Source organism: Excalfactoria chinensis, chromosome 19 (assembly GCF_039878825.1).
Source record: "Excalfactoria chinensis isolate bCotChi1 chromosome 19, bCotChi1.hap2, whole genome shotgun sequence".
NCBI lineage: Eukaryota > Metazoa > Chordata > Aves > Galliformes > Phasianidae > Excalfactoria > Excalfactoria chinensis.
In genome coordinates, this window is record NC_092843.1 from 4,997,648 (window position 1) to 5,018,149 (window position 20,502).

Sequence of the window (20,502 nt, forward strand, 5' to 3'; positions counted from 1 at the left end):
AAAACGTATGGTTGTAAAGGTGCGTCACGTGGATGCACACGTGCCCAAGAGTCGGGCTACTGAAGAACAACAAAACAACCATCAGGTAGATAAAGCTGCCAGAATTGAGGTGGCTCAAATCGACTTGGACTGGCAAAATAAAGGCGAACTATTTCTGGCTCGATGGGCCCATGAGACCTCAGGCCATCAAGGAAGAGATGCAACATATAAGTGGGCCAGAGACCGAGGGGTGGACTTAACTATGGGCGCTATTGCACAGGTTATTCATGACTGTGAAACATGCGCTATAATTAAACAAGCCAAGAGGATGAAACCTCTCTGGGAGGAAGGGCGATGGCAAAAGTACAAATATGGGGAAGCGTGGCAGGTTGATTATATCACCTTGCCACGATCTCGCAGTGGTAAATGCTATGTGCTCACCATGGTGGAGGCAACTACTGGGTGGCTTGAAACATACGCAGTACCCCATGCTACCGCCCGAAACACCATATTGGGTCTTGAGAAACAAGTCCTGTGGCGGCATGGAACCCCAGAAAGAATTGAATCTGATAATGGGACACATTTCAAAAATTCCCTTATAAATACTTGGGCCAAAGATCATGGCATTGAATGGATTTATCATATTCCCTACCATGCACCAGCTTCTGGTAAAATTGAACGATATAATGGGTTGTTGAAAACTATGTTGAAAGCAATGGGTGGTGGAACATTTAAGCACTGGGAAAAGCATCTAGCAGAAGCCACTTGGTTGGTCAATACTAGAGGATCTGTCAATCGTGATGGTCCTAGCCAATCTAGCCCCCTACACACAATAGAAGGAGATAAGGTCCCTGTTGTACATGTAAGGAACATGTTGGGAAAAGCTGTTTGGGTCCTTCCAGCCTCCGGAAAAGGAAAACCTGTTCGTGGAACTGTTTTTGCCCAGGGACCTGGGTGCACTTGGTGGGTAATGCAGAAGGATGGGGATGTTCAATGTGTACCACAAGGGTATTTGATGCTGGGGGAGTGCAGTCAATAATTCTATGTATCTATGTATATATTTGCATGTGTAGTGTGTTTTAGTTATTATAATTATACATTCAATTATGTTAGATTTAAATGTACTATTTAGCTATCATAGTTTTATATACGTGTATATATGTATATATATTAACCATGATGTAATAATGTAGAATAAGGGGTGGAATGTCATAGTTTTGTAGTGCTGCTGTCAATATTCCACATCATAACATCATGTGCAGTATAGATCATCCATACTCCAGTTCTGTAGAATAGTAGCATCCCGGGTGCTCAGCTCTCGGAGAAGAACTACATATCCCAGAGGACGCCGCGGCCAGAGATAAGTCACGGGAGGAGGACATCTATAATCTCACTCTCAGGCTGGAACTCTCTCTCTCTCTCTCGGACTCTCAGGGAGTGAGAAGCATTCCTGCCGTGTCGCCTAGACTTCACAGTAGGCCTCTCGGTTTTCGGGGACTCTCTCTCTCTCTCTCTGTTTTTGTTCGATTTATTAGCCCAAATCATTGTATTCCGATATCATATTTAGTAAAATAAGTTTTCCTCCTTAGATTGCTGCCACTGTTTTATTTTCCCTTCCTTTCCGGGGCCCCGGGAGGGGAGGGAGGGGAGGCCCTACGGGGCGGCTGCCCTGTCACAGATACAGGTAAATCTAGGTAACCTGTGACACCCTGTAAGCTCACTTGATATATACGTCTTCTCCCCATTCTCAAAGCCCGTGTGAGCAGAGACACAAACAGGCTTTACCCTTATCGCTGCAGCATGCTCAGGGCCTGCAGGCAGCTTGCTTCCTGCCCAAACACAAACACCTCAGCTGAGATCAAGGCCACTCACACAACAGCTTCCTTCTGAAACGATGGTGTGTGAGCTCTTTGCTTCCCTGCCCTAAACAGAAACAGCTCCTAACAAAAGGACAGCTCAGATGCAAGAAGGACCTTTGCAGCACTGACACCACAGCAGCCTTGCTCACGGCTTGCTACTCTGCCAACAAGTTTATTGCGATCCTTGCCATATTGCCTTAGTCAGCTTCACATTGTCTCTTCCTGGCCAAGGAAATGCCACTAAACTCCTGCCTGAGAACGACCATTTCCACAGGTAGAGTACAGTGCTGCAAGCCTTTTCTCCTGTCCCTTGATCCACAATCAGTGACATCACCAGGTCTCTTACTTCCTGCTTAGTTATTGTAGCACTCCCTAAGCAGGATCCCACAGGGCTCTTGCTTCCACCCAACGGAAACCAGCTCTGTGGCTCTCAGAGACCCCTGCTTTGCAGGATACGTGCTCCTGAATGAAGAAGCTGCTGCCCAGTCCAGCAGCACTGCCCCTCACTGCAGAGCCTGCTTTGCAAACCCTTCTGTTCCAGACATTAGCTACAGCCCTCCTCCTCAGGGCTGCCTGCAAGCTTCTTTATTATGGCCTTGTTCCCATTCAATGTTCTCAGCGCCAAGGTTCCAAGCTCTGCTTTGGACTGAACTGCCTACATTGCCTTTGACCAGCACTGCAATTCTCTAACAAGTCTCTCTTGGGAACTGCTAGTCCACACAAACACATTACATTGTAGGTATTTTAAGTTTCCTGGCTCTACCCCACCACAATTTCTTGTGAGCACTCACATACACCACCCCTCCTGAGCCACAGCCCAGCACTAAGCTTCAGGAGACTGGGAGAGGCTGCCTCTGCTTGGATAGACCAGCTGCTCCAAAAGGATTTAGCTTTGTTTCAAGTCAAGCCAACCTCATATGCTCAGACAGCCCAACCAAACCTGTGTCCGTTCCTTCAGGGCTGGGAAATCCAGCAGAGCTGACTCATCAGAAGGAGGTGCGGTAATTAGACAGGCCCCAGCAGCAATGGAAGGCAGCTAAGCAAGCAAAACGTTAACAGGCGAAACGTTTTTGTTTCCTTAAGTGACTGATCTCCAGGATCCTTGGTTAAACCCCCCTCTGTTCCAGCTGGATCACATGAACTCAGAGCCTTCCATGTTACTGACCTGCAATTCCACCTGAACCCCAAAGGCCCACACCAGCAGCTCCCCTCTCCCTCTTTGCTGCAGTTATGCTCTTCCCAAACACAATATGACATGTGGGTACCCTAACCAGTTAAAGCTATAAAACTAATCTTACACGGGTGGAAACAGCACTGAAAAGATGTTAGAAATAAGAACCGTTTTCCCTTCCACCATCTAGTGACAGGGACTACAGCTTGGCAAAATATAGCACAGCCAAGAAGCGTTCAACAGCGCTGCTGTCTCGTGTCTTGTTTCAGCACATGCAACCTCAGCATCAGCCAAACCCTCCTTCAGAGACCCCTGAAGCTCCTCTGTCTCCTCCTTTAACCAAAAAGGTGTGAGAAGGGTTAGGTGTGTTTACAGCTGTAACTCTTTGGAAGCCCCTCTCAGACTCACCAAAAAGACGTGATCAAATATCTGAGTGGGGCTGTCCATCTGCCCGAGGATCACTATCATTTCATTGTCAATGAACTCTTTGAACTCCCGCAGGTTGCAAACCATCTGCATCTCCAGCTCCGTGCGTATCTGGGTGGGGTGGAGGAACACAAAGACACCACGTGAGTTTATTTTTTTCTCTTGGCCTTTCTCCAATGCACAAAGAACTCCCTTAATTTGCACTGCTGCTCCCTCAACCGCTCACCTCTTTTGACGTGATGTTCTCCAGATCTTTCTGCATCATGATCTCCCTTAACTTGGTCTTAATGAGTCGTTCTGTGCGTTCCCGCTCGGTTGGGCTATCAGAAAAGAGCAACACAGTCACTGGGTTGGGAAAGGAACTGGATTCGTGGTGGTTTTAGAGCTGGTATCCTTCAGCCTCGCTACTTTGTCTAAACACATCTTCAGCTGAAGGGAATTCAGGTGACTGTAAAGCCCAGTTTAATGTTCCCAATTGTACAAGAGAGACCAACTGAATGCTCCTAATCCATTGCAGTCATCCACAGAACCTCTGGTATTTGGTAAAACTTAAATTGCGAAGGCTGCATTATACTCTCTGCAGTAATATCTAAGCCTCTCCCTACCTTTCTTGGAAAGGTAACAGCTCCAAAGCTCCTTACATGGAGAGGAGAGTGCAGCTAAGCCTCTGTGCATTCCTCCAGCCTCTGCTGCCAGGGGCCTTATCACCAGCTGCAAAAATAGCCCGGCTAACACCAGGGGAAGTTGCAACAGAGCAGCAGGACAGAGCTGTCTCAGCCATCATCATCTCAGAAGGGGCCCAGCAGTCACATCTCCCACCACCTTCCTGTTCTCCTGCAGGGCTGCCAGGATGGTGACTGCAGACACTTTGCTTTGAAAGCGTCCGACTGGTGGTTCATGAATAGAAATCACACAAGCTGCCAGTTTCCTCAACCTCGAGCATTATTCCAGGATTCAGATAAGAGAATGCTGCCCAGGTGTCCCCAGGAAATGATTCAATTGGTGCCAATGGGGAAAGAACGGGCTACCCAAAGTTTATAGAGGAAAAAGCCGCAAGACAGTATTAATCTGAAAGCCTGCCAGAACTTTTCAGGCGTTTTCCTTGTATATTAAAAAACAATCAAGTGTGAAGACCTATTCACAGCTGAATAACCGCCTCAGCATTATTATTCACTCACTGAACTCCAACAAAATGAGGTCTCTGTGAGCACAAATCAACCTACAGCACCACTACAGTGGGAAAGCAGCTGGGGCTCATGAAATCATTTCTTCTGCTACAAAGCAGGCAGCGAAGCCCTCACGCTTGGCATCACATCTGGTCACAGAGTACTTTAGAGTTATATACTATCAGTATCATCAGCAATTACTTACTACAGGGGTTGTAACCCTTTGTGTATTGACACAGCCTATAAATTTTGCCTTTTCCAAACTGACTGCACATCTACTTTAGCTGCTGTTTTGGATTGAACATCAGCAGCCACCCAAGCACTCAGCTGGAGGCAGACTGGGTCCTGTTTCACACTTACAGAGCTCCCCACAGACCAGCACTGCTGTTTGTCCCCATTCTCTAGAGCCTCAGGCTCCTAAGTCCATACCTAAACACTTCACAGCTAAAAGAACTGAGTAAGGGAAAAGGACTGTGTTGTTCTGTGTGCTCAGACACACTCCAGCATAAGAACAAAGTCCAGAGAAACCTGTTGGTTCTGGAAGGCACCAGGCCTGGAAACCAGAGTACAAACTAGTAAATGGGAAGGCCTGGGTACCAGATTACACCACACCTCTCTCTTACTGCTGTAACACGGGACTTACCAAGCAAAGATCTAAGAGCCTAAAGCCACAGGTAAACAAACAGAATGGAAACAGGCTGGAGGAGATGTAAGGCAGACCCAGGAGGGCAAAACTTCCAGCACTGGTGTTTACCTAACCAGGGGTGCATTTATTACCCCCAGCAGGAAATCTCTGCTCATTAGGACCTAGTTAAGAGTAAACTCTGTGGAAATAGGGCTCCTCTTTGAGAGCCAAACAGCTCAGCAAAACAAGATCAACTCACACATCTGTGAAGAGGGCGGGTGAGTCCGGCCGGTGGGACTGCACATCTTGCATAGCATTCCACTCATTGACTGAGGACTGGTCGGAGTTGATGTGGCTCTCATAGTAACTGACCCACGTGAGGAAGAGGCTCCCTGGGTAGTAATTGTTGCTTCGTGCCACCTCACACGCCTTATGTAAACTCTGCAGAGCAGACCTAGAAAGGGAAAAATGCTTCAGGATTACCAGGATGGCATGGAGCACAAAGCAGCTGCCAAACCTAGGACACTGCTCGTGTCCTATCAGTTGGTACAGAGCCCAGTACTGCTGTGCAGCAGCCCCTGGTGCTGTCTGGGCAGGGTGTGGAATATTGCACACTTCACTGAAGCATACCAAGATGTATTCCTCTTGTCCAGATAGCAGCAAAGGTGGCCATAATTCAGAAGGCAGAGGCCTCAAAACATGATACAACTGCCTGCATCAGAGTACAGTGCACAGCAAGCGTCCCTGATACAGGGTGCTCCAACAGATCCTTCTGTGCAGGGCCAGGACACACGGCAACAGGACACAGAAAGCTGCACACCCAAGGGTTTAGGCTTTGACTTCACAGAGGTGTTTGAAGGGCCTGCCCTCCCTCCTCTCTGCATGAGGGATGTTACAAGTTTCTTCAGCTGCTGCTGGGAAACAAATCCCCCTCTCCTATTTTTAGCTCGTTTTAAATCTTTGACTATGATCAGAAGGATCCAGGTCAAAACCACTGGGGTGACACAGTAGCATGACACCCTGACAGGGGATGTATTTCTGCAATGCAAAGCAGCTTGAGCCAGAAATACTTTAATGGCCACTACATTCTTACATGAACCACCCTAAAAGGAAAGAAAAATGCAGGCAGCTTCTCTTTCCTTCTTGCTATCACACTGATTATGTCCCACTGAAGAGGGAAACTTCTAACATACGTACAGTGTGTGTTTCTTGATTTATGACAAATTAAATATTTCAAGCATGAGGGATCCAAAGTTGCAGTGCTTTGCAAAGAAAGTGACCCTATTCCTCCTGCCCCCAGGCTGAGAGCAAGACAGAGCTCCAGCACTGTTAGCAGCTCACTGCTGTGCCCTGGTGTGAGCAGCTTTTGTCCTTTGCTATCAGCCCTCCTTCCCTGGGAGTGCTGTTGAATAGGGCTCAGGATACCAACAATGCAAAGCAGCACCTACTTTTTAAAAGCCCAAGAAGCCAAACCAGCCTGGAATAAGGATGGTTGGGTCTGATCACAGTGAGTGCTTACCACATTGCCTGCACAGACACCGGCTTGAATATGTGCACCCTGTTATCTGTGGATACGCTGAACCCGCTGTGGAGAAAAGAGGCACAGTAAAAAACGTGTCCCAAAAGCAGCTTTCCAGTTACAGCATAGAGTTTATAGCAGGCTAGAGCAGTGAAGGACTGGCCCTATGCAGACTGCTGAGCTCAGCTAGAAAACAGATCATAGCAGCAAACTAAAAGCACTAAGGTGACTGGTTTTTTTAAGCAGCTGCTCTTCAGGAACAAAGCTAAGGCAGTGGGACAGTGCTGTGCTGTTTACCTTGGCAACACAAATTCAGTGCCACAGTTGGGAACAGAGCGCAGCTAAAGTGATCCTGGGGCAGCTACCAAGGAAAGAAAAGTCATTCCAAGTGCTGCATTGGACAGCCTTTGTAACTGGCACAAACAGGAGCCTGCAAGTCAGGCGTCTACTTGGCAGAGACACATCATTCTTATTTCATGTTCGACAGAACGCTGCCTGCCACAAGCGTGGTGGAGGAACACATAATAGGATCCCTTTAAGGAGCTTTCACTACACACCCACTCGCCAGTGAAAGCTCCTTTACTCCAGCTTAAACACACACATGAGCCACTGTCTCAGTGCGTGTTTATGCACAGATAAGTCAATTACTGGTGCTCCCTGCCATAGATGCTGTGATTCAGGGCCTTTAGGTCTACTAACCCAGCACAGGTCAACAGCGGGAGGCCTGCTGGATCTGCTGAGGCTCTGAAATCATCTGAACCCTGCACAGAGACCCTCTGAAGTACAAAGACACTCACCCGTCCCCGTCCAGGTGGATCAAGGTGTCACTCCACAGCGGCAGCACCAAACCCATCGTACAAGTGCTACTGTAGGAAATAAAAGAGAAGGTCAGGCCACTTACTACAGCACTGTCATCCTAATTTCACAGCAACGGTTGCAGGTGTTTGTGCTTATTTGAGAGAAAAAGAAGATCCCACTGTTGCTTCAGGAACAGAGCCAGCGTTGTTTTGTACCAATGCCTGGCAAGGATTATTATCCAGATAGAGGGTACAGAAGTATTCTCTGAAGCAAACTTTAAGGGTTAAGATACACCCAGAAGAGCAAACAGACTGAGGAGCAGCAAGCTCTGTGTGGAAGGTGAGAGGGGCTCAGTCTTGGGTCAGCTCAAGGCTTTCGTTACAGATTAGTCCCTCCCAGATTCAAGTGGGTTTGGTTCTACTTCTGGTTTTGCAATGCACAGCTTTGTTTTCTTGTTTGTCCCTCAACCACAGCTGCTGGGAACTGGGGTCAGTGCAACGGCAGGGTGACTGTCAGCAGGGCAGGTCAGCAACTGCAGCTTACCACCTGCTGTTGACTCCTGCCCCGTGCCCCCTCCCAGCCCGGTGGTTGAGTAGACACCTCTTGGCAAGCCCACTCCTCTCTCAGCTGCTCAGAACTCTCTGCCTCCAGTCACCCTCTTTCTGCAAGGCTGAGCAGAAGGCCAACAAAAGAAGCAGAAGTTAAAGTGATGGAAAAAAACAAGGGCAGGGGAACCCCAGCACAACCCACAGCAGGCTGTCTGACCGGAAAGCTTGGCCTCACAGAGCTCTAAGACTGCTCCATAACAAAGGCAGCATCTTCAAGGGTCAGATTCACTCGCCTCCTGTTCCTACGGTTTGCTCGAGCTGCTGTCAGATTTCCACCAAGCCTACCAGCCCTGCTAGGCCATGAGAAGTAGGGGAAAAGGGCAAGATGAGGCTTCCACAGGTCAGCAGATGCAAAGCCCCAGAAACCCATGCCTTGGAGCGGCCGGCACAAGGAGACACTGCAGCATGCAGCTATTTCTGTTGACAACATGAAATGAGCTCATGGAAAGATGTTTTTAAAAGGCTTCCCAAGGTGGCCGAGGTATTTTTAGTGATACTGTTCAGCAACCACTTATCAGAGCCCATAGCAACAAGTCTATATGGAATTATAAATAGCAAGTGGGCTAGGGGAGGGCGTATCAGAGTGACCATCCAGAACCTAAGTAACTCTAGGAGACAGCTAAAACCACCTCGCTATGTTATTAAAGACTGAATGCCAGTGAGCTCTCAGTTATCAAAGGTGGCAGTGCTGGAACATCCCAGCCAATAGCGAGCTCCACACTCGCAACAACCTGTGCAAGGACAAGTTATTCTTGCTCTGCCATGAGAGCATCCCTGAGCCATAGCTGTGCATGCACGCACAGGCTGGGACCGCTCTCTCTCTTCAGTAGGCATCGCTTGAGCAAAGCATCCAAATCCAACCACTTGAAATTAAGCACAGCTGTCACTATCAGCAAGCTGCTTGCAAAATCTCCTTTTAGCCAAACTGTTCTAAAAGGTTTTCCAGTGACCCTGTTAACCACCCGAAAGTGACTTCTAGCATCGAGGGTCAGCAGCGAGATTCATTTCTGTGCTTAAAGTCAGAGCTAGAAAAAAAGCTCCTGTACTGAAACTTCCAGAATGTTTAGAATATCTTTTTTCTTCTTAAATTTACAATTCCCTCACACAGACCATTATTTATTCTACCTTTTTTAAAGGGCTCCATGCCCCCCGTGCTCTTTTCAGAGAGAGCAGCGTCCTCTTCTATGTCTGAAGCTGCTGCTTCCCACTTGCAATCCCCAACCTTTGGAGGGGTCAGTGGCAATTAAAATGAAGGAAGCAGAAGCACTAAACCCTGATGACATGCTAATGCCTGGGGAGAAGACACGTTGTGCCATCAGCTACCCGGCCATTCCCATCAGGGCTCTGCGCCACGACCTCGGCACAGTGCTGTCTGACAGTCGCTGCTGCTCTCCTGAACCCTGACACCCGATTTCTTGAATTGCAGCTTTCTGGTTTGCTGCAAGTCCTCCCTATGCATGGTGTGCAGACACAGGGCTCTGGGACCTTGCCTTTCAAAAACCACTTAGGGCACTTTGTGTTCTCACACAAGCCTGAGCAGTGGAAGAAATGCTGACCTGAGCTCTTTTGCTCCTATTTGCTACCTCCTTACAAAAAGCAAAAGAGGAACTCTGGTTCTGGAGAAAGGCATCAGGCTGGGAAATCTAAAACAGTCCCCAAAAAGTGCAGACAACCAGACAGTGATTGCTCAACTTTACTCAACACATGGGTGAACACAAGGACTTCCCCACCCAGACAGTGTGAGTACCTGTCATTAGAAGAGAAATCCATTCCCAGGACGATGCTCTCCTCCGTGTCCTGTCTGCCGTTGGTGGATACGACCACCATGTATCTAGTGCGGTTCTGGTACGTGCTTTCCAGTCTTACAGCCTGGGGAAGTGAAGGAGAAACATCAGCAGCTGAGCCAGCAAGATGCACACTGTTACCTTTACAAGCCACCCTGCCATACTGAGTGAGAGCCACAGAAGCAGTGATGTGATGCACGAGGCCAGCCAGCCTGATTCTCAGCTGGGTGGTCAGCAGAAGAGGGAGAAGCAACTTATTTCCCTTCTCACAGTGCTCTCCTGAATAAGTGGGACATTGCCGTGCTTTCAGCACACCTGGCTGTTAGCCTGCTGTGCCCCACCAAGGCTGTGAGCAAGCAGCCCCAACCTGGGGACCCTCGTGCACATTTGGTGAACCAGAGCTGATCTGCATCGTGCTCTTTCAGCTTCCCAGGCAGACAACTAGACTAACTGATGAGTTAGTCTAGTCTCTGAGTTAAGTCTTATGAGGCTTCCTGCTGGCCCTCTGAGCTTCTCTAGCAGTTTCCTAAGTATAGATGTCACAACTGCACACCTGGCAGGAAAAGATTTCGGAGTTCTGGGGCTGTACCCATGGTGGGATCTCCTCCAGAAGCCAAAAGGCAGCAGTGAGCTGAGCACATCTCCCTGCAAACACATAGTTGAGAGGAGCCCAGGAAAGCTCAGCTTTGCTATCCACACTCACGCTATGCAACGCTTGCTAGCAACACTTCTTGGACTCTGTTCCAAGCTGTCTGCAGTTATTTTAGTCACAGGGTCCCAACAAGAGAAACTGACATCTCTATAAAGGAAACATCTTAATTACACATCTTAACTTCGGACAGCCTAACCCAACCTGAAGGCACTGCCCAGCTTCAGTGCTCATCTTTTTGCTAAGCTGCCTCTCGAACTTTGAGCGGGGTCTGTGGAGAACAGACAAGGCTGAGCAGGACGTGGTGTGTCCCAGCTATGCCCCAAGCTGTGGGCTGACACCTGCCTGCTGCCAAGGACCCACCGCTGAATTCCTCTTTCCAAAACAGCACAGCTCAAAGCGGTGTTCGACATCCTCTGCAATAGAGCTTCAACTCTCCAACAAGACCCCACTGCCACCCTCCCAAATCTCACGTCAGCATTCTTGGCCACCCGCAGCAGCTCGTGCTCAGAGAGTTTTCCCTCTGCAGTCATTTCAGCCTTCAAACAACAGCTCACAGAATGACTACCACGTGTGATCTCCCAGAAGCGTGCTGTTCTCCCCAGCATACCCTGCAGCTGTGAGGCCAGCATGGCACCTCCCAGCTCCTTCACATCTCACCCTCCACCCCATCTCAGCCATGGGACACGGCAGAATGCACAAGGTTTTATGACAGCGTGTGGCAGCAGCCCCAGTGCCAAGTGCAGCAGCAAGTGCAGGCAGGAGGCAGCTCTAGCTGCAGTTTCTAGGCTTGTTCTCTTGGGCCAAAAGCTAACCAACTCCCCAAACGCCAATGCCAGCGGACAGATGTGCTCTGTACAGCGAGACTGTGCTCCACTCCATCTCTTAAGGATGAGTCATGCTGAAACCAGCCTTATTTGTCCTTCTTGTGTCTTGCGTCGCATGGAGAGCCAAAGAGGTCAGGCCTTCAAGGTGCAAATTCTGCTGTCTGTACAACTAACCACGTGTGGTAACACAAAGGGTGCTCTTCCACCTGGAGGAGCAAGCCGTCACCGAGGTCCTGGTGGTCAGTCACCATCTATATGAAGATCCAAACCAAGACTTGCCTAAAACAGGAGCAGGCAGCCAACACCGCCCTGCACCCAGAGCACCCACACACGTGATCCTCTGCTGCTCGAGGACAGCCCAGCAGCCGAAGGATTAACATAAACTAACGCACTGTGCCAACCCAATTTGACTAGCAGCAATTAGAAACGTGGTTTCAATGCAGGACCCTTTAGAACAGGGCAAGACAACCTTCAGCCAAAGGTCACACAGCTCCCACTTGGGGAATTCCCCATTAAGACAAGCCGGGCACAGCTTGCTGTGGCTCTCTCCATCCAACTCACACTCTTCCCACAAAGAGAAGAGCCATTAATGGAGCAGATGATACTTTTTGCTAATAAAAAACCAGCCAAACTCCAAAGTTACTGACAGAGGTTCAACACGCGCAGCAGATGACGGATTGGTGAGCAGCCTTTTCAGTTAGCACTGGCTCTTCCTCTCACCCAACAGCAGCTGTGCACCAAGTAACTAAATGGTCTGATACCTTTTAAATGAAGATACTGAAATCCCAACCAGTCTCTGGAGGGCAGCCTAGCTCCAGGGGTTGCAATGGGATGAGAAGGCTCTTTCTCCTCAATTCAGGACCAGCAATGTTTCTCTTAGCTTTAGGCTCACCTACCCACAAGCCAAGCTTATCTTCTGCTGCATTCTTGTTTCGTCAGAACTGCAATGTGGTGTTTCATCAGCCCTTATGAACTGCACCTTCCGAGATGGAAGCTCACACTGACCTTTCCCCCTTCTTTATGCTGCAGGATAGCAGGTGTTTCATACAGAAACGCATTTTTTGCTGGGGTATTTGATTTGAAGACCCAAGGAAGTGCTCAAGTCTTCTGAAGTCTTCTTTTATTATTAAACGAAAAGCCCAACTCCCCACTCTGCTGCTCTCCAGGAAGACTTTAAAAGCAGTTTGCACGCTTCCAACTCACTTTCCTCCTTCCCATTGCATTCACACTCATACCATTCCTCTGATTCTGCTCATTGAAAGCTACAAAGCTCTGCCAACGGCTCCAACAGAAACAAGAGTTGTTCCAAAATATAAGTGGAGGTTTTTAGAGGCTTAGATTTCTCTGCTGCCCTCCAAGCTGTGAAGTCTGCCCTCGGAGTGACAGCAGCCAACACAAGGAGAGAATGCATTTCTCTCAGTACTGTTTATATTTCAAATCTCATTTGTATCTACTATTTTATGAGAGAGTCCATTGCAGCTCTGCACACATCCTTCCTTCGTCAAGAATCAATTAAATTCAAGTAGACTATCGAACTTAACCTCATGCAAGATTTCAGCATTCCAAATGTAGCTGTGAACAAAAGGGTTTATGTCTCAGCCCACAAAGTCCTTATTCAGCTGTTAAGGCTAATTTGTCCCAAATCACACAATGTAGCCACTGATATTGCTGAACAATGACTTGTTCAATGGCTTCCAAGGTTCTAACCCTGGCTGGGATTTTGAAAGGCTCTCAGAACCCCCCCCCATCCATTCCCATCACTTTCACTGACATTTTCATGACAGCAAGGTGTGCCTGACAGATCTGGGGAGCAGGTCCTGCAGTCTGCTTAAAGCAAATTGTTTTCCACAGCTGTTTTTGAAAGCTAATGCATTCCATGGTAATCATGGCTATTTTCTAGCCAGCTTCACAGGATCAGCCCAGCTCAGGAGGCTTCAACAAAGCAGAGGTGCCAGAGTAACACTTCTGAGGATGGCGACACTGCTTTGGGTTGCTAAGATGCACCAAGGCAACACAGGGAAGGCACTTCAGGCTACTATGTGATGAAGGATGCAGAGACGCTGCCACTGTGCCTGACCTTATACAGCACTTCAACACATCCCAGAAGGATTCCTCACTTCTCTTCAGCTGCTGGTGGTCTTTAATGCACATCAATGTCATAAACAGTAACAGCGCATTTTCAACAACCTCAAAAAACCCAAAACAGAACAATAGGGATCAGCGTGGGTACATGGGGATCTTGCATGTTCCTTCCTGGTAAGCCACAGGCTTTCTGGATGCAAGAAGTTATAGAGCATAGCGAGGATCCAACTGAACTGACATGGAAGGACAAGCAATCATGCTGGTCATAGGCAGCTACTGCTGACATTAAATAGGACACCGAGTTGATTCACCCAGCTTCTCTAACAATTGCTACGGAACTTTTTGAGCATAAAACTACTCAGCAATTGGCTCAAAGACAACCTGCTAGCCATACAGTTTACCTCACTGCACAATCAATTAGGTGGGCCTTCTATAACAAGCTGCTTTTTTCTCCTTGTGATTAAAGTGAAGACTCTCAAAGTCCTGATGATGAAACCACTGGAACACACACACACACACACAGAGCTGCTCCCACGAGTTACACAGGTGTATTTGTCCAGTGGAACTTAACCTTTATATTCAGGAGAAAGATAAGCAAAAAGCCAGCCTACCAGTCTGATGTTGTCTTCTGGGCGGAGCAGTATGAACATGGCCTGCAGGTGCTGCTGGAGATCCCCTGCAGGAAAGAGGGCAAAGTGAATGCACAGAAATAGCTCCAAATCACATGCAGGCTCCTGGCTGCCCAGCCAGAGCAAACGGCCACTGAGAAACCCGACACAGCACAGAGAGCACTGCTGCTTCCACCCACCCGAGATGACAAGCCTCCATCCAGCAGCCAGCTGCTCTGTGCTCACCTGTTCCTGTCTCACCACGCTCTCTGCTGCTAAATCTTGTTATCTTCCTAACAGAAGCAAAACAGCGCTTGAGTACTTTCTGTTCCCTGAAGAGACCAGGCGAACTAGGCAGAAACAGACCCCAGCCTGTGGGTCAGCATCTCCTTTACCATGTGGTTCAAAGCAGGAATCTGATGGTTCCTTTACACCTGCTAATTACTTTGAAGAAAACTCTCACCTCCACAAAATGGACTTCTTTGAAGTGAGATCTGGTCCCATCTTACAGCACCACGCGTCCCAGTACACTCATGCACCAACTCCATCCAAAAGCACCCAGCAGCTACCACTCAAAAACCAAGCAACCATAATTGTTCCTAGAAAATGCCCATTGCTCTTTCACTAGTGAAGCCAAGAAAAGCACAAGAAAAATCAGTTCCTGCACTGGTCTACAAAGTCTTCTTAAAAGGACCCGAATGGCACAGGAACTTAAGGCAGGTATCTGACAGACAAGAGAGGTGCCCATGGGGGCATCATGGCGACTTCTACAGCCAGTATAAGAGCAGGACTGAAACAGCCCCCACTGTGGGGTGGCACAATGCTGCTGTGAGCAGACTGCACAGCACACAGCAGTCACTGCTCCGCTCTCCTCTTCCTTCCTCCTTTAAACACGTTTCAGTATACAGAGAATGAGTCAGTGCACTGGAAGAGCACTTATAAGCTGGGGGTGGGACTGCAGGAGTGACACAGAAGGCAGCAGAGGTGACAGGCACCCGAAGGCACTTCCTGCCCAAGGACATTGTTCTCAGCACTGCACAGGGCTCGTTCATGGAGACAGCACAGGAAAGGCCAGCTCATCTATAGGATGCGTGGCCTCGAGGGGAGCTGTGGGAGACAGGATTTCCCCGTGTCAGCACTGCTACAACCCCTGGCAGAGGCACTAAGCTTCAGCAGGTCTCAGCAGCAGTGCAGCAGGGCTGGGGGCAGCATCCCCCTGCTCTCCAGGTGCCTGCAAGCCCAGCAGCACCGAGCTCACAGGGACTGAGCAGCATGACACCAAAGCTGCTTCACCACAGTCTTCCCCTCCCCAAAATGTCACCATTCCCACCTACTGCTCCCACTAATTCAACAGTAGGAAACAGTTTAAGAGCTGATGTTCCCAGAGATGGAAAAACCACCAGGACTACTGGATTGTCTCAATGCTTTGGAAGCTCCAAAGCTGGAAATAAAGCATTGGTCTCCGGCCCGCTTTGCTCAGCTTGCATCATTTTCAGCCCCAAACACACAAGGCATTCTGTAAGTTTGCTGGATGAAGAAAAAGCAAAGGAAAGGTTTTAGCATGCCAGAATCAGCACAAAGATGTCCCATGAAGAGCTGTCAGCTCTGCTGGCATTCATGGCACGACTGCTGCTTCCTATCACATTGTGCAGCAGCAAGCAGCTGCCTTTCTGTCCTCTGAGCTGGCAGGCTAGGTACAAAGCATCAGCTGGGATGGGATCTTAAAACTGATTTACAATATCCCAGAGATGGCAAGAGCTGCAGGGAACCTGCATCCTTTCCAGGACTTAACTAGTGCTGGTGGAGTGCAGAAGCACGTGGCCAGTGTGCCAATGTCACAGTGCGGGACCACCGGGGAACTGGGTTGGGGGTGGGGACAGCCAGAGCAACCAGTGATTTCCATTTCTGAAGGGGATACAATTAAATAAATGGGTGTGAGTGTTAATTTCTCCCCTGTTACGCAGCTGCTCCTCATGCTGGATTTCAGCACTGAGTTAAGGAGGCAGCTCTGCGAGGTCCTTCAGCCTTCCTAAGAAATGCTCTCGTGGCCACTTGAAACACCACTGCAAGCATGGGCTGCAGCTCTGTGCTGGCACGTTATGGCTGCTCCTCAGTCCCCTTCTGATTCCACGTGCCAGAGATAAGTCCCAACACACAGACGGAAATGAAAGCTGAGCACAGCCTGCTGGAGGCCAAGAAAGGAGATGCTTTCCTTTGCCGTGCACTGAGCTCACTGCCAGCAGCCACCTCACCCCTCAGGGCTGCTCTCCCCACATCACTGCTTTAATTTTGGTGGCACAGACGTGACACGTTGATCCCCTGGTGTCTTGTCTTGCTGGTATTCACTGTGAGTTGGAAAAGCACACAAAGAAACATGGCACACACTCATTGAAAGGACACTTCCCCAAGTGCCGTGAACACCACTTGAGCAGGGAGGGCAAGGAAAGGACAAGCACTGATGCCTCCTTACGCCTCACCCTGCGAACGAGTGACCAGTCCAAGAAGAAAAATCCCACCCCTCAGGCAAGCCAAGCTCCTAAACACAAAACACCTTGCTGAAAGCAATTACAACACACCACATTTGCTTCCTTGGCAGCCCGGCTCCTGAAAGCTCTGTGCTGATGAGGCAAACAGCACTATTTTCCACCGAGCTCTGCAGCTGCTGTGCAGGCCTGTAGCACCACGTAGACCCGAGGCAGCACCCGGAATAAACCACGTTGCTTTTTGGTGGTCATTTCTAGGCACAGAAAGCAGACTCCGGCCTCCTGGCTCTGCCCCATATACAGAAGCTCAAAGGTCTAACACTGATTTTCTTTCTTGCTGAGTGTTTAATAGCAGGGAAAATCCCCACGCTATCTGATGGCCGTGTGACACCATCAGTGAATAAGCACCATACGCAGCAGGGAAAGCAGCCTACCTGCACATGTTTGAGTTTCATTATTCAGAGTGACTTTCCAAACTGAGCCAAAGCAAAAGTAAAAACACAACAGATCAAACCTGCAGGTGATAAGGGGGGGTGGAACCGTGCCTGCCTCTCTGCATTATTCACCCTGCTCTCACGTCTGAGAAGTCACACTGATGTTGCTCAGAGGTTTCCTCACCACCACACAGAGGTGAGTGTGCTCCTTTTCTTCCATCACCACGGCTGGTTTCAGATTGGGACAGGCAATTAATTACTCACCTCATATCATAACCTCAGGTTTCCTAGTGCAATCCTTCAGCCCCTCCCTCATATCAAAGCTACAGCATGACAGTTTTGGGGTGTGAGGGCAGGTCTGTTTTGGGGGGAGGTTCGTTCTTAGCTCTCTGCGACACCCCACAGTCATTCATTTGTTGGATTAACAAGTGAGTACCAAAAGCTCTTCTTTGAGAGCCTGGAAGCTCTGCCTTTAATTCACAGCTGGTGTGAAACAAAATGTGTGTCCTCCAGCAAGAACACACAGTGGAGAGGTGAGCTGGGACAGAGCATGGCAGCAGCAGTTACCTGCGTGCTTGTTGCGCCGGTGGCTGACCCTGGGGGTGGATGAGCCATTCCCTCGTGGCAGGAAGAGTGCTGCTCCTTTCACAGTAAGGAAGCTCTCGCTGATGCTGCAAGGGAAGAGACAAGAGGTGAGCGAGAGAAAGGCTGCCTTGATTTTAAGAGGAGAAAAACAACAGAGAGGTTCGGCCCACGGTGCTGTGCTGCCCGCAGAGGGGGAACCTGAGCAGGAGGAGGGGATTAACTACGGTTACATTTTCAGTTTGAAAGTCAAGATGCACATCTCTAAACGGCGATGAATAGGGCAAGCCCACACACTGCTCTAATTACAACTCTGTTAAGCCTGAGCTTTGTGGTTGGGACACAGCTGATGCCCCCTGGGAACAAACGACTCCCTGCAGCAGTTAGCCTGAAGAAAATGAACATGTAGAACAGATTCAGAAGTACTATTTACAAACTGTATGGTGTTTAACTCAAAGACTGGTAAATTAAAAGCAAGACAGTAATGTGGTTAAGCTCAGGCATCACTTGCTGCCCTGATTTTGCCCTTCACGAGGTCACATGAGGGCAGAGGGAAGTGGCAATATCAAGAGCCCTCAAGTTCCGCCAGCAGTCAGTATTTTGAGCACATCTTCCAGCAGCTCTCAGGGAGATGCTGCGGCACACGGAAGAAGCAGGGCTCTCCGCAGATGTTGCAATTAACCCATCCTGTTGCACAGCGAAGGGTTTCTGCCCTTCTCAGAACCGATGAGGATGTCATACGTGCTTTCAAGAAAGCCAGGAACAATCCCACAGTCAACAGGATGGTTGATGAGTATGATAAGACAGGATGGGAGCGTCCCTGGCAGTGCGCGCCCGTTAGTGCTGTGCCTTGGGGAAGGAGCTGGGTTTGTTCCCTTCAGCCAAAGAAGAGACTGGGAACTTCAGAGCTCCTTTCTCTGCTTAAACAGATACAGAAATGATTATTTGTTCCCTTCCTTTAAGACCAAGGGCTGGGAAATAACAGAGCCACCATGCAATAGCACAACCCTGCACAGGCAGCACCAGCACGTGTCTCCAAAGCTCGGCGTGAGCAGAGACAGCAGCATGCAGGAATCAAACAGGCCATGACCCCAAGCCAGCATGGCACGGGCTGCTGCTGTCCCACTTCTCAAACCAGGGCTGACTAACAACAGCTTTGCCTACTATTTCGCTCTATCTTCAAGAATGCTAAAAGCTTGAGCTCCAGCTGGATTTCCCCGTAACCTCAAGCATATATGTGGGCACCTGTCCATTCTCCTGGTGGGGATATCAAGCAACAAGGTTCTGAGTTCCACCAAGGCAGATGCACAAAGGTCTTTCATAAGGCCATGGCACATCCCAATACCCTGGCAACCACAGTGGTTTACACCCAGTTCATTTTATTAGCAAAGCCTACAGGTTGCAGTAGCAATCCTTCAGCCTGTGCCAGCACCATTGGAGATGTCCCCAGATGGAAGGGCCGCTCACCAACAAGGGCCGCTCACCAACAAGGGCCCTGTGGTGCTGCCAGCAGTGGTGACAGCGCTGCAGGCAGCGGGAAGGGAAGTGGTTTTTGGGCTCCTGCAATTCAGCACTTCTGCAACTTCAGAAACAGCACAAGAAGAAAAACAAACACAGCGTGGGAACGAGCTGCAGCTCAGATGGTTGACGCACACCCCGAGCTGGGGCTCCCTGTGCAGATCGCCCAGCTGTGACCACACAGACTCACAGAGATCCACAGTGCTGACTGTACCCTGTTTGCACCAACACAGGCACCAGCCCCTCACTGAGCCTTCCTGTCCCCTCTGCTGACTCCAACAGGGACATGAGCTGAGCAGGGAAACGAGAACCACTTCCCACTTGCACTGCGGGATCAGCGCTCGACCCAAAGCAGCTCTGGGGCATCCGTCCAGATAGAGAGCAAAACATCCCCCAAAGCAAGAGGGAAACACGTTGTGCAAACCGGGCTCTGGAATTCAGGGCAGAGAGACACACAGAGTCATGTTTCCTACAGCAACACAGAGTTCACCAACTAGAAACAGGACTGCTCATGCAATCAGGATGCTTACTAAGTAATCTGGGCACTCGATGTTTATAGAAGAAATGTGATTCTCTGTGTTGTTTTCAAGCGAAAGACTGGGATGGGAAGTGAGGCTGCGAAAGGAATTTGCTCTACATAACAGTCCCCAAAGGCTCTGGGTCTCCACGTCAGGATGTTCCCAGATGGAGCCCCATGTGCCATTCTTGCTGTACTACACATGGCCTGAGCACCCGTGGGCACTCAAAACTCAAAGGGAAAAGCAGAGCATACTGACCGGTTACCTTCAAAAAGAACACCCTCTGCTTGACACACACTTGTCTTTTACCCCTCAGAATCAATAACAAAACACAGTTCTTGTTGATCACCGTTAAACCACACGACTGTCTCTGCAGTCAGTGATGGGAAGCTCAGTGTTCACACACAGCACGTGTCAGCTCAAACCACAAACCCCATGCTTTGTGCCAGGGCTGCCCCACACACGTGGCAGCTCTCAGAGCCATCACAGGACCCAGCCATGTTTGGCCTGGCAGGCAGAGCTGCCACCTGCACCACGGAGCACCCCATGACTTTAAATACTGCCGTAACCCAAGTCACTCCGGGCACTCTAAGGTCACCGGGCTGCCCCACACCTGCCAGGCCCTATATTTAGGCCAAGCACTTCAGAGATGGAGACCCACGGCCTGACACACTGCACCAACTATCCCACAAGCAGAAAACAACCTGAGCAGTGCCCTGGCACCCCAAACATTGCCCAGAACCTCCTGTCCCCAGCAGGCATCCAGCCGTCCTCGTGGCCCCACTGCTGCTCAGGTCATGGCACAAGATGAAGGGGTCACACCATCCCAATGCCTGCCCTCAGCGCATCAACAGAGCCCTGAAACA

General features: G+C 49.5%; 1 protein-coding gene across 3 annotated transcripts in view; it reads right to left on the minus strand.

The window, feature by feature from the left end:
• Positions 1–20,502, minus strand: part of SSH2 (slingshot protein phosphatase 2) — a 77,534-nt gene that overhangs the window by 18,656 nt on the left and 38,376 nt on the right. For all 3 annotated transcript variants that reach the window (XR_011905604.1, XM_072353292.1, XM_072353293.1), the window contains 8 exons: positions 17,586–17,689; positions 14,105–14,169; positions 9,899–10,020; positions 7,543–7,611; positions 6,746–6,811; positions 5,486–5,680; positions 3,662–3,755; positions 3,418–3,546 (listed from right to left, as the gene is read on the minus strand). Coding sequence is in view for 2 of the 3 variants with exons in the window: in XM_072353292.1 (XP_072209393.1) it covers positions 3,418–3,546; positions 3,662–3,755; positions 5,486–5,680; positions 6,746–6,811; positions 7,543–7,611; positions 9,899–10,020; positions 14,105–14,169; positions 17,586–17,689 (844 nt within the window). In the remaining variant the exon portion in view is untranslated. The remainder of the gene's footprint in view (positions 1–3,417; positions 3,547–3,661; positions 3,756–5,485; positions 5,681–6,745; positions 6,812–7,542; positions 7,612–9,898; positions 10,021–14,104; positions 14,170–17,585; positions 17,690–20,502) is intronic.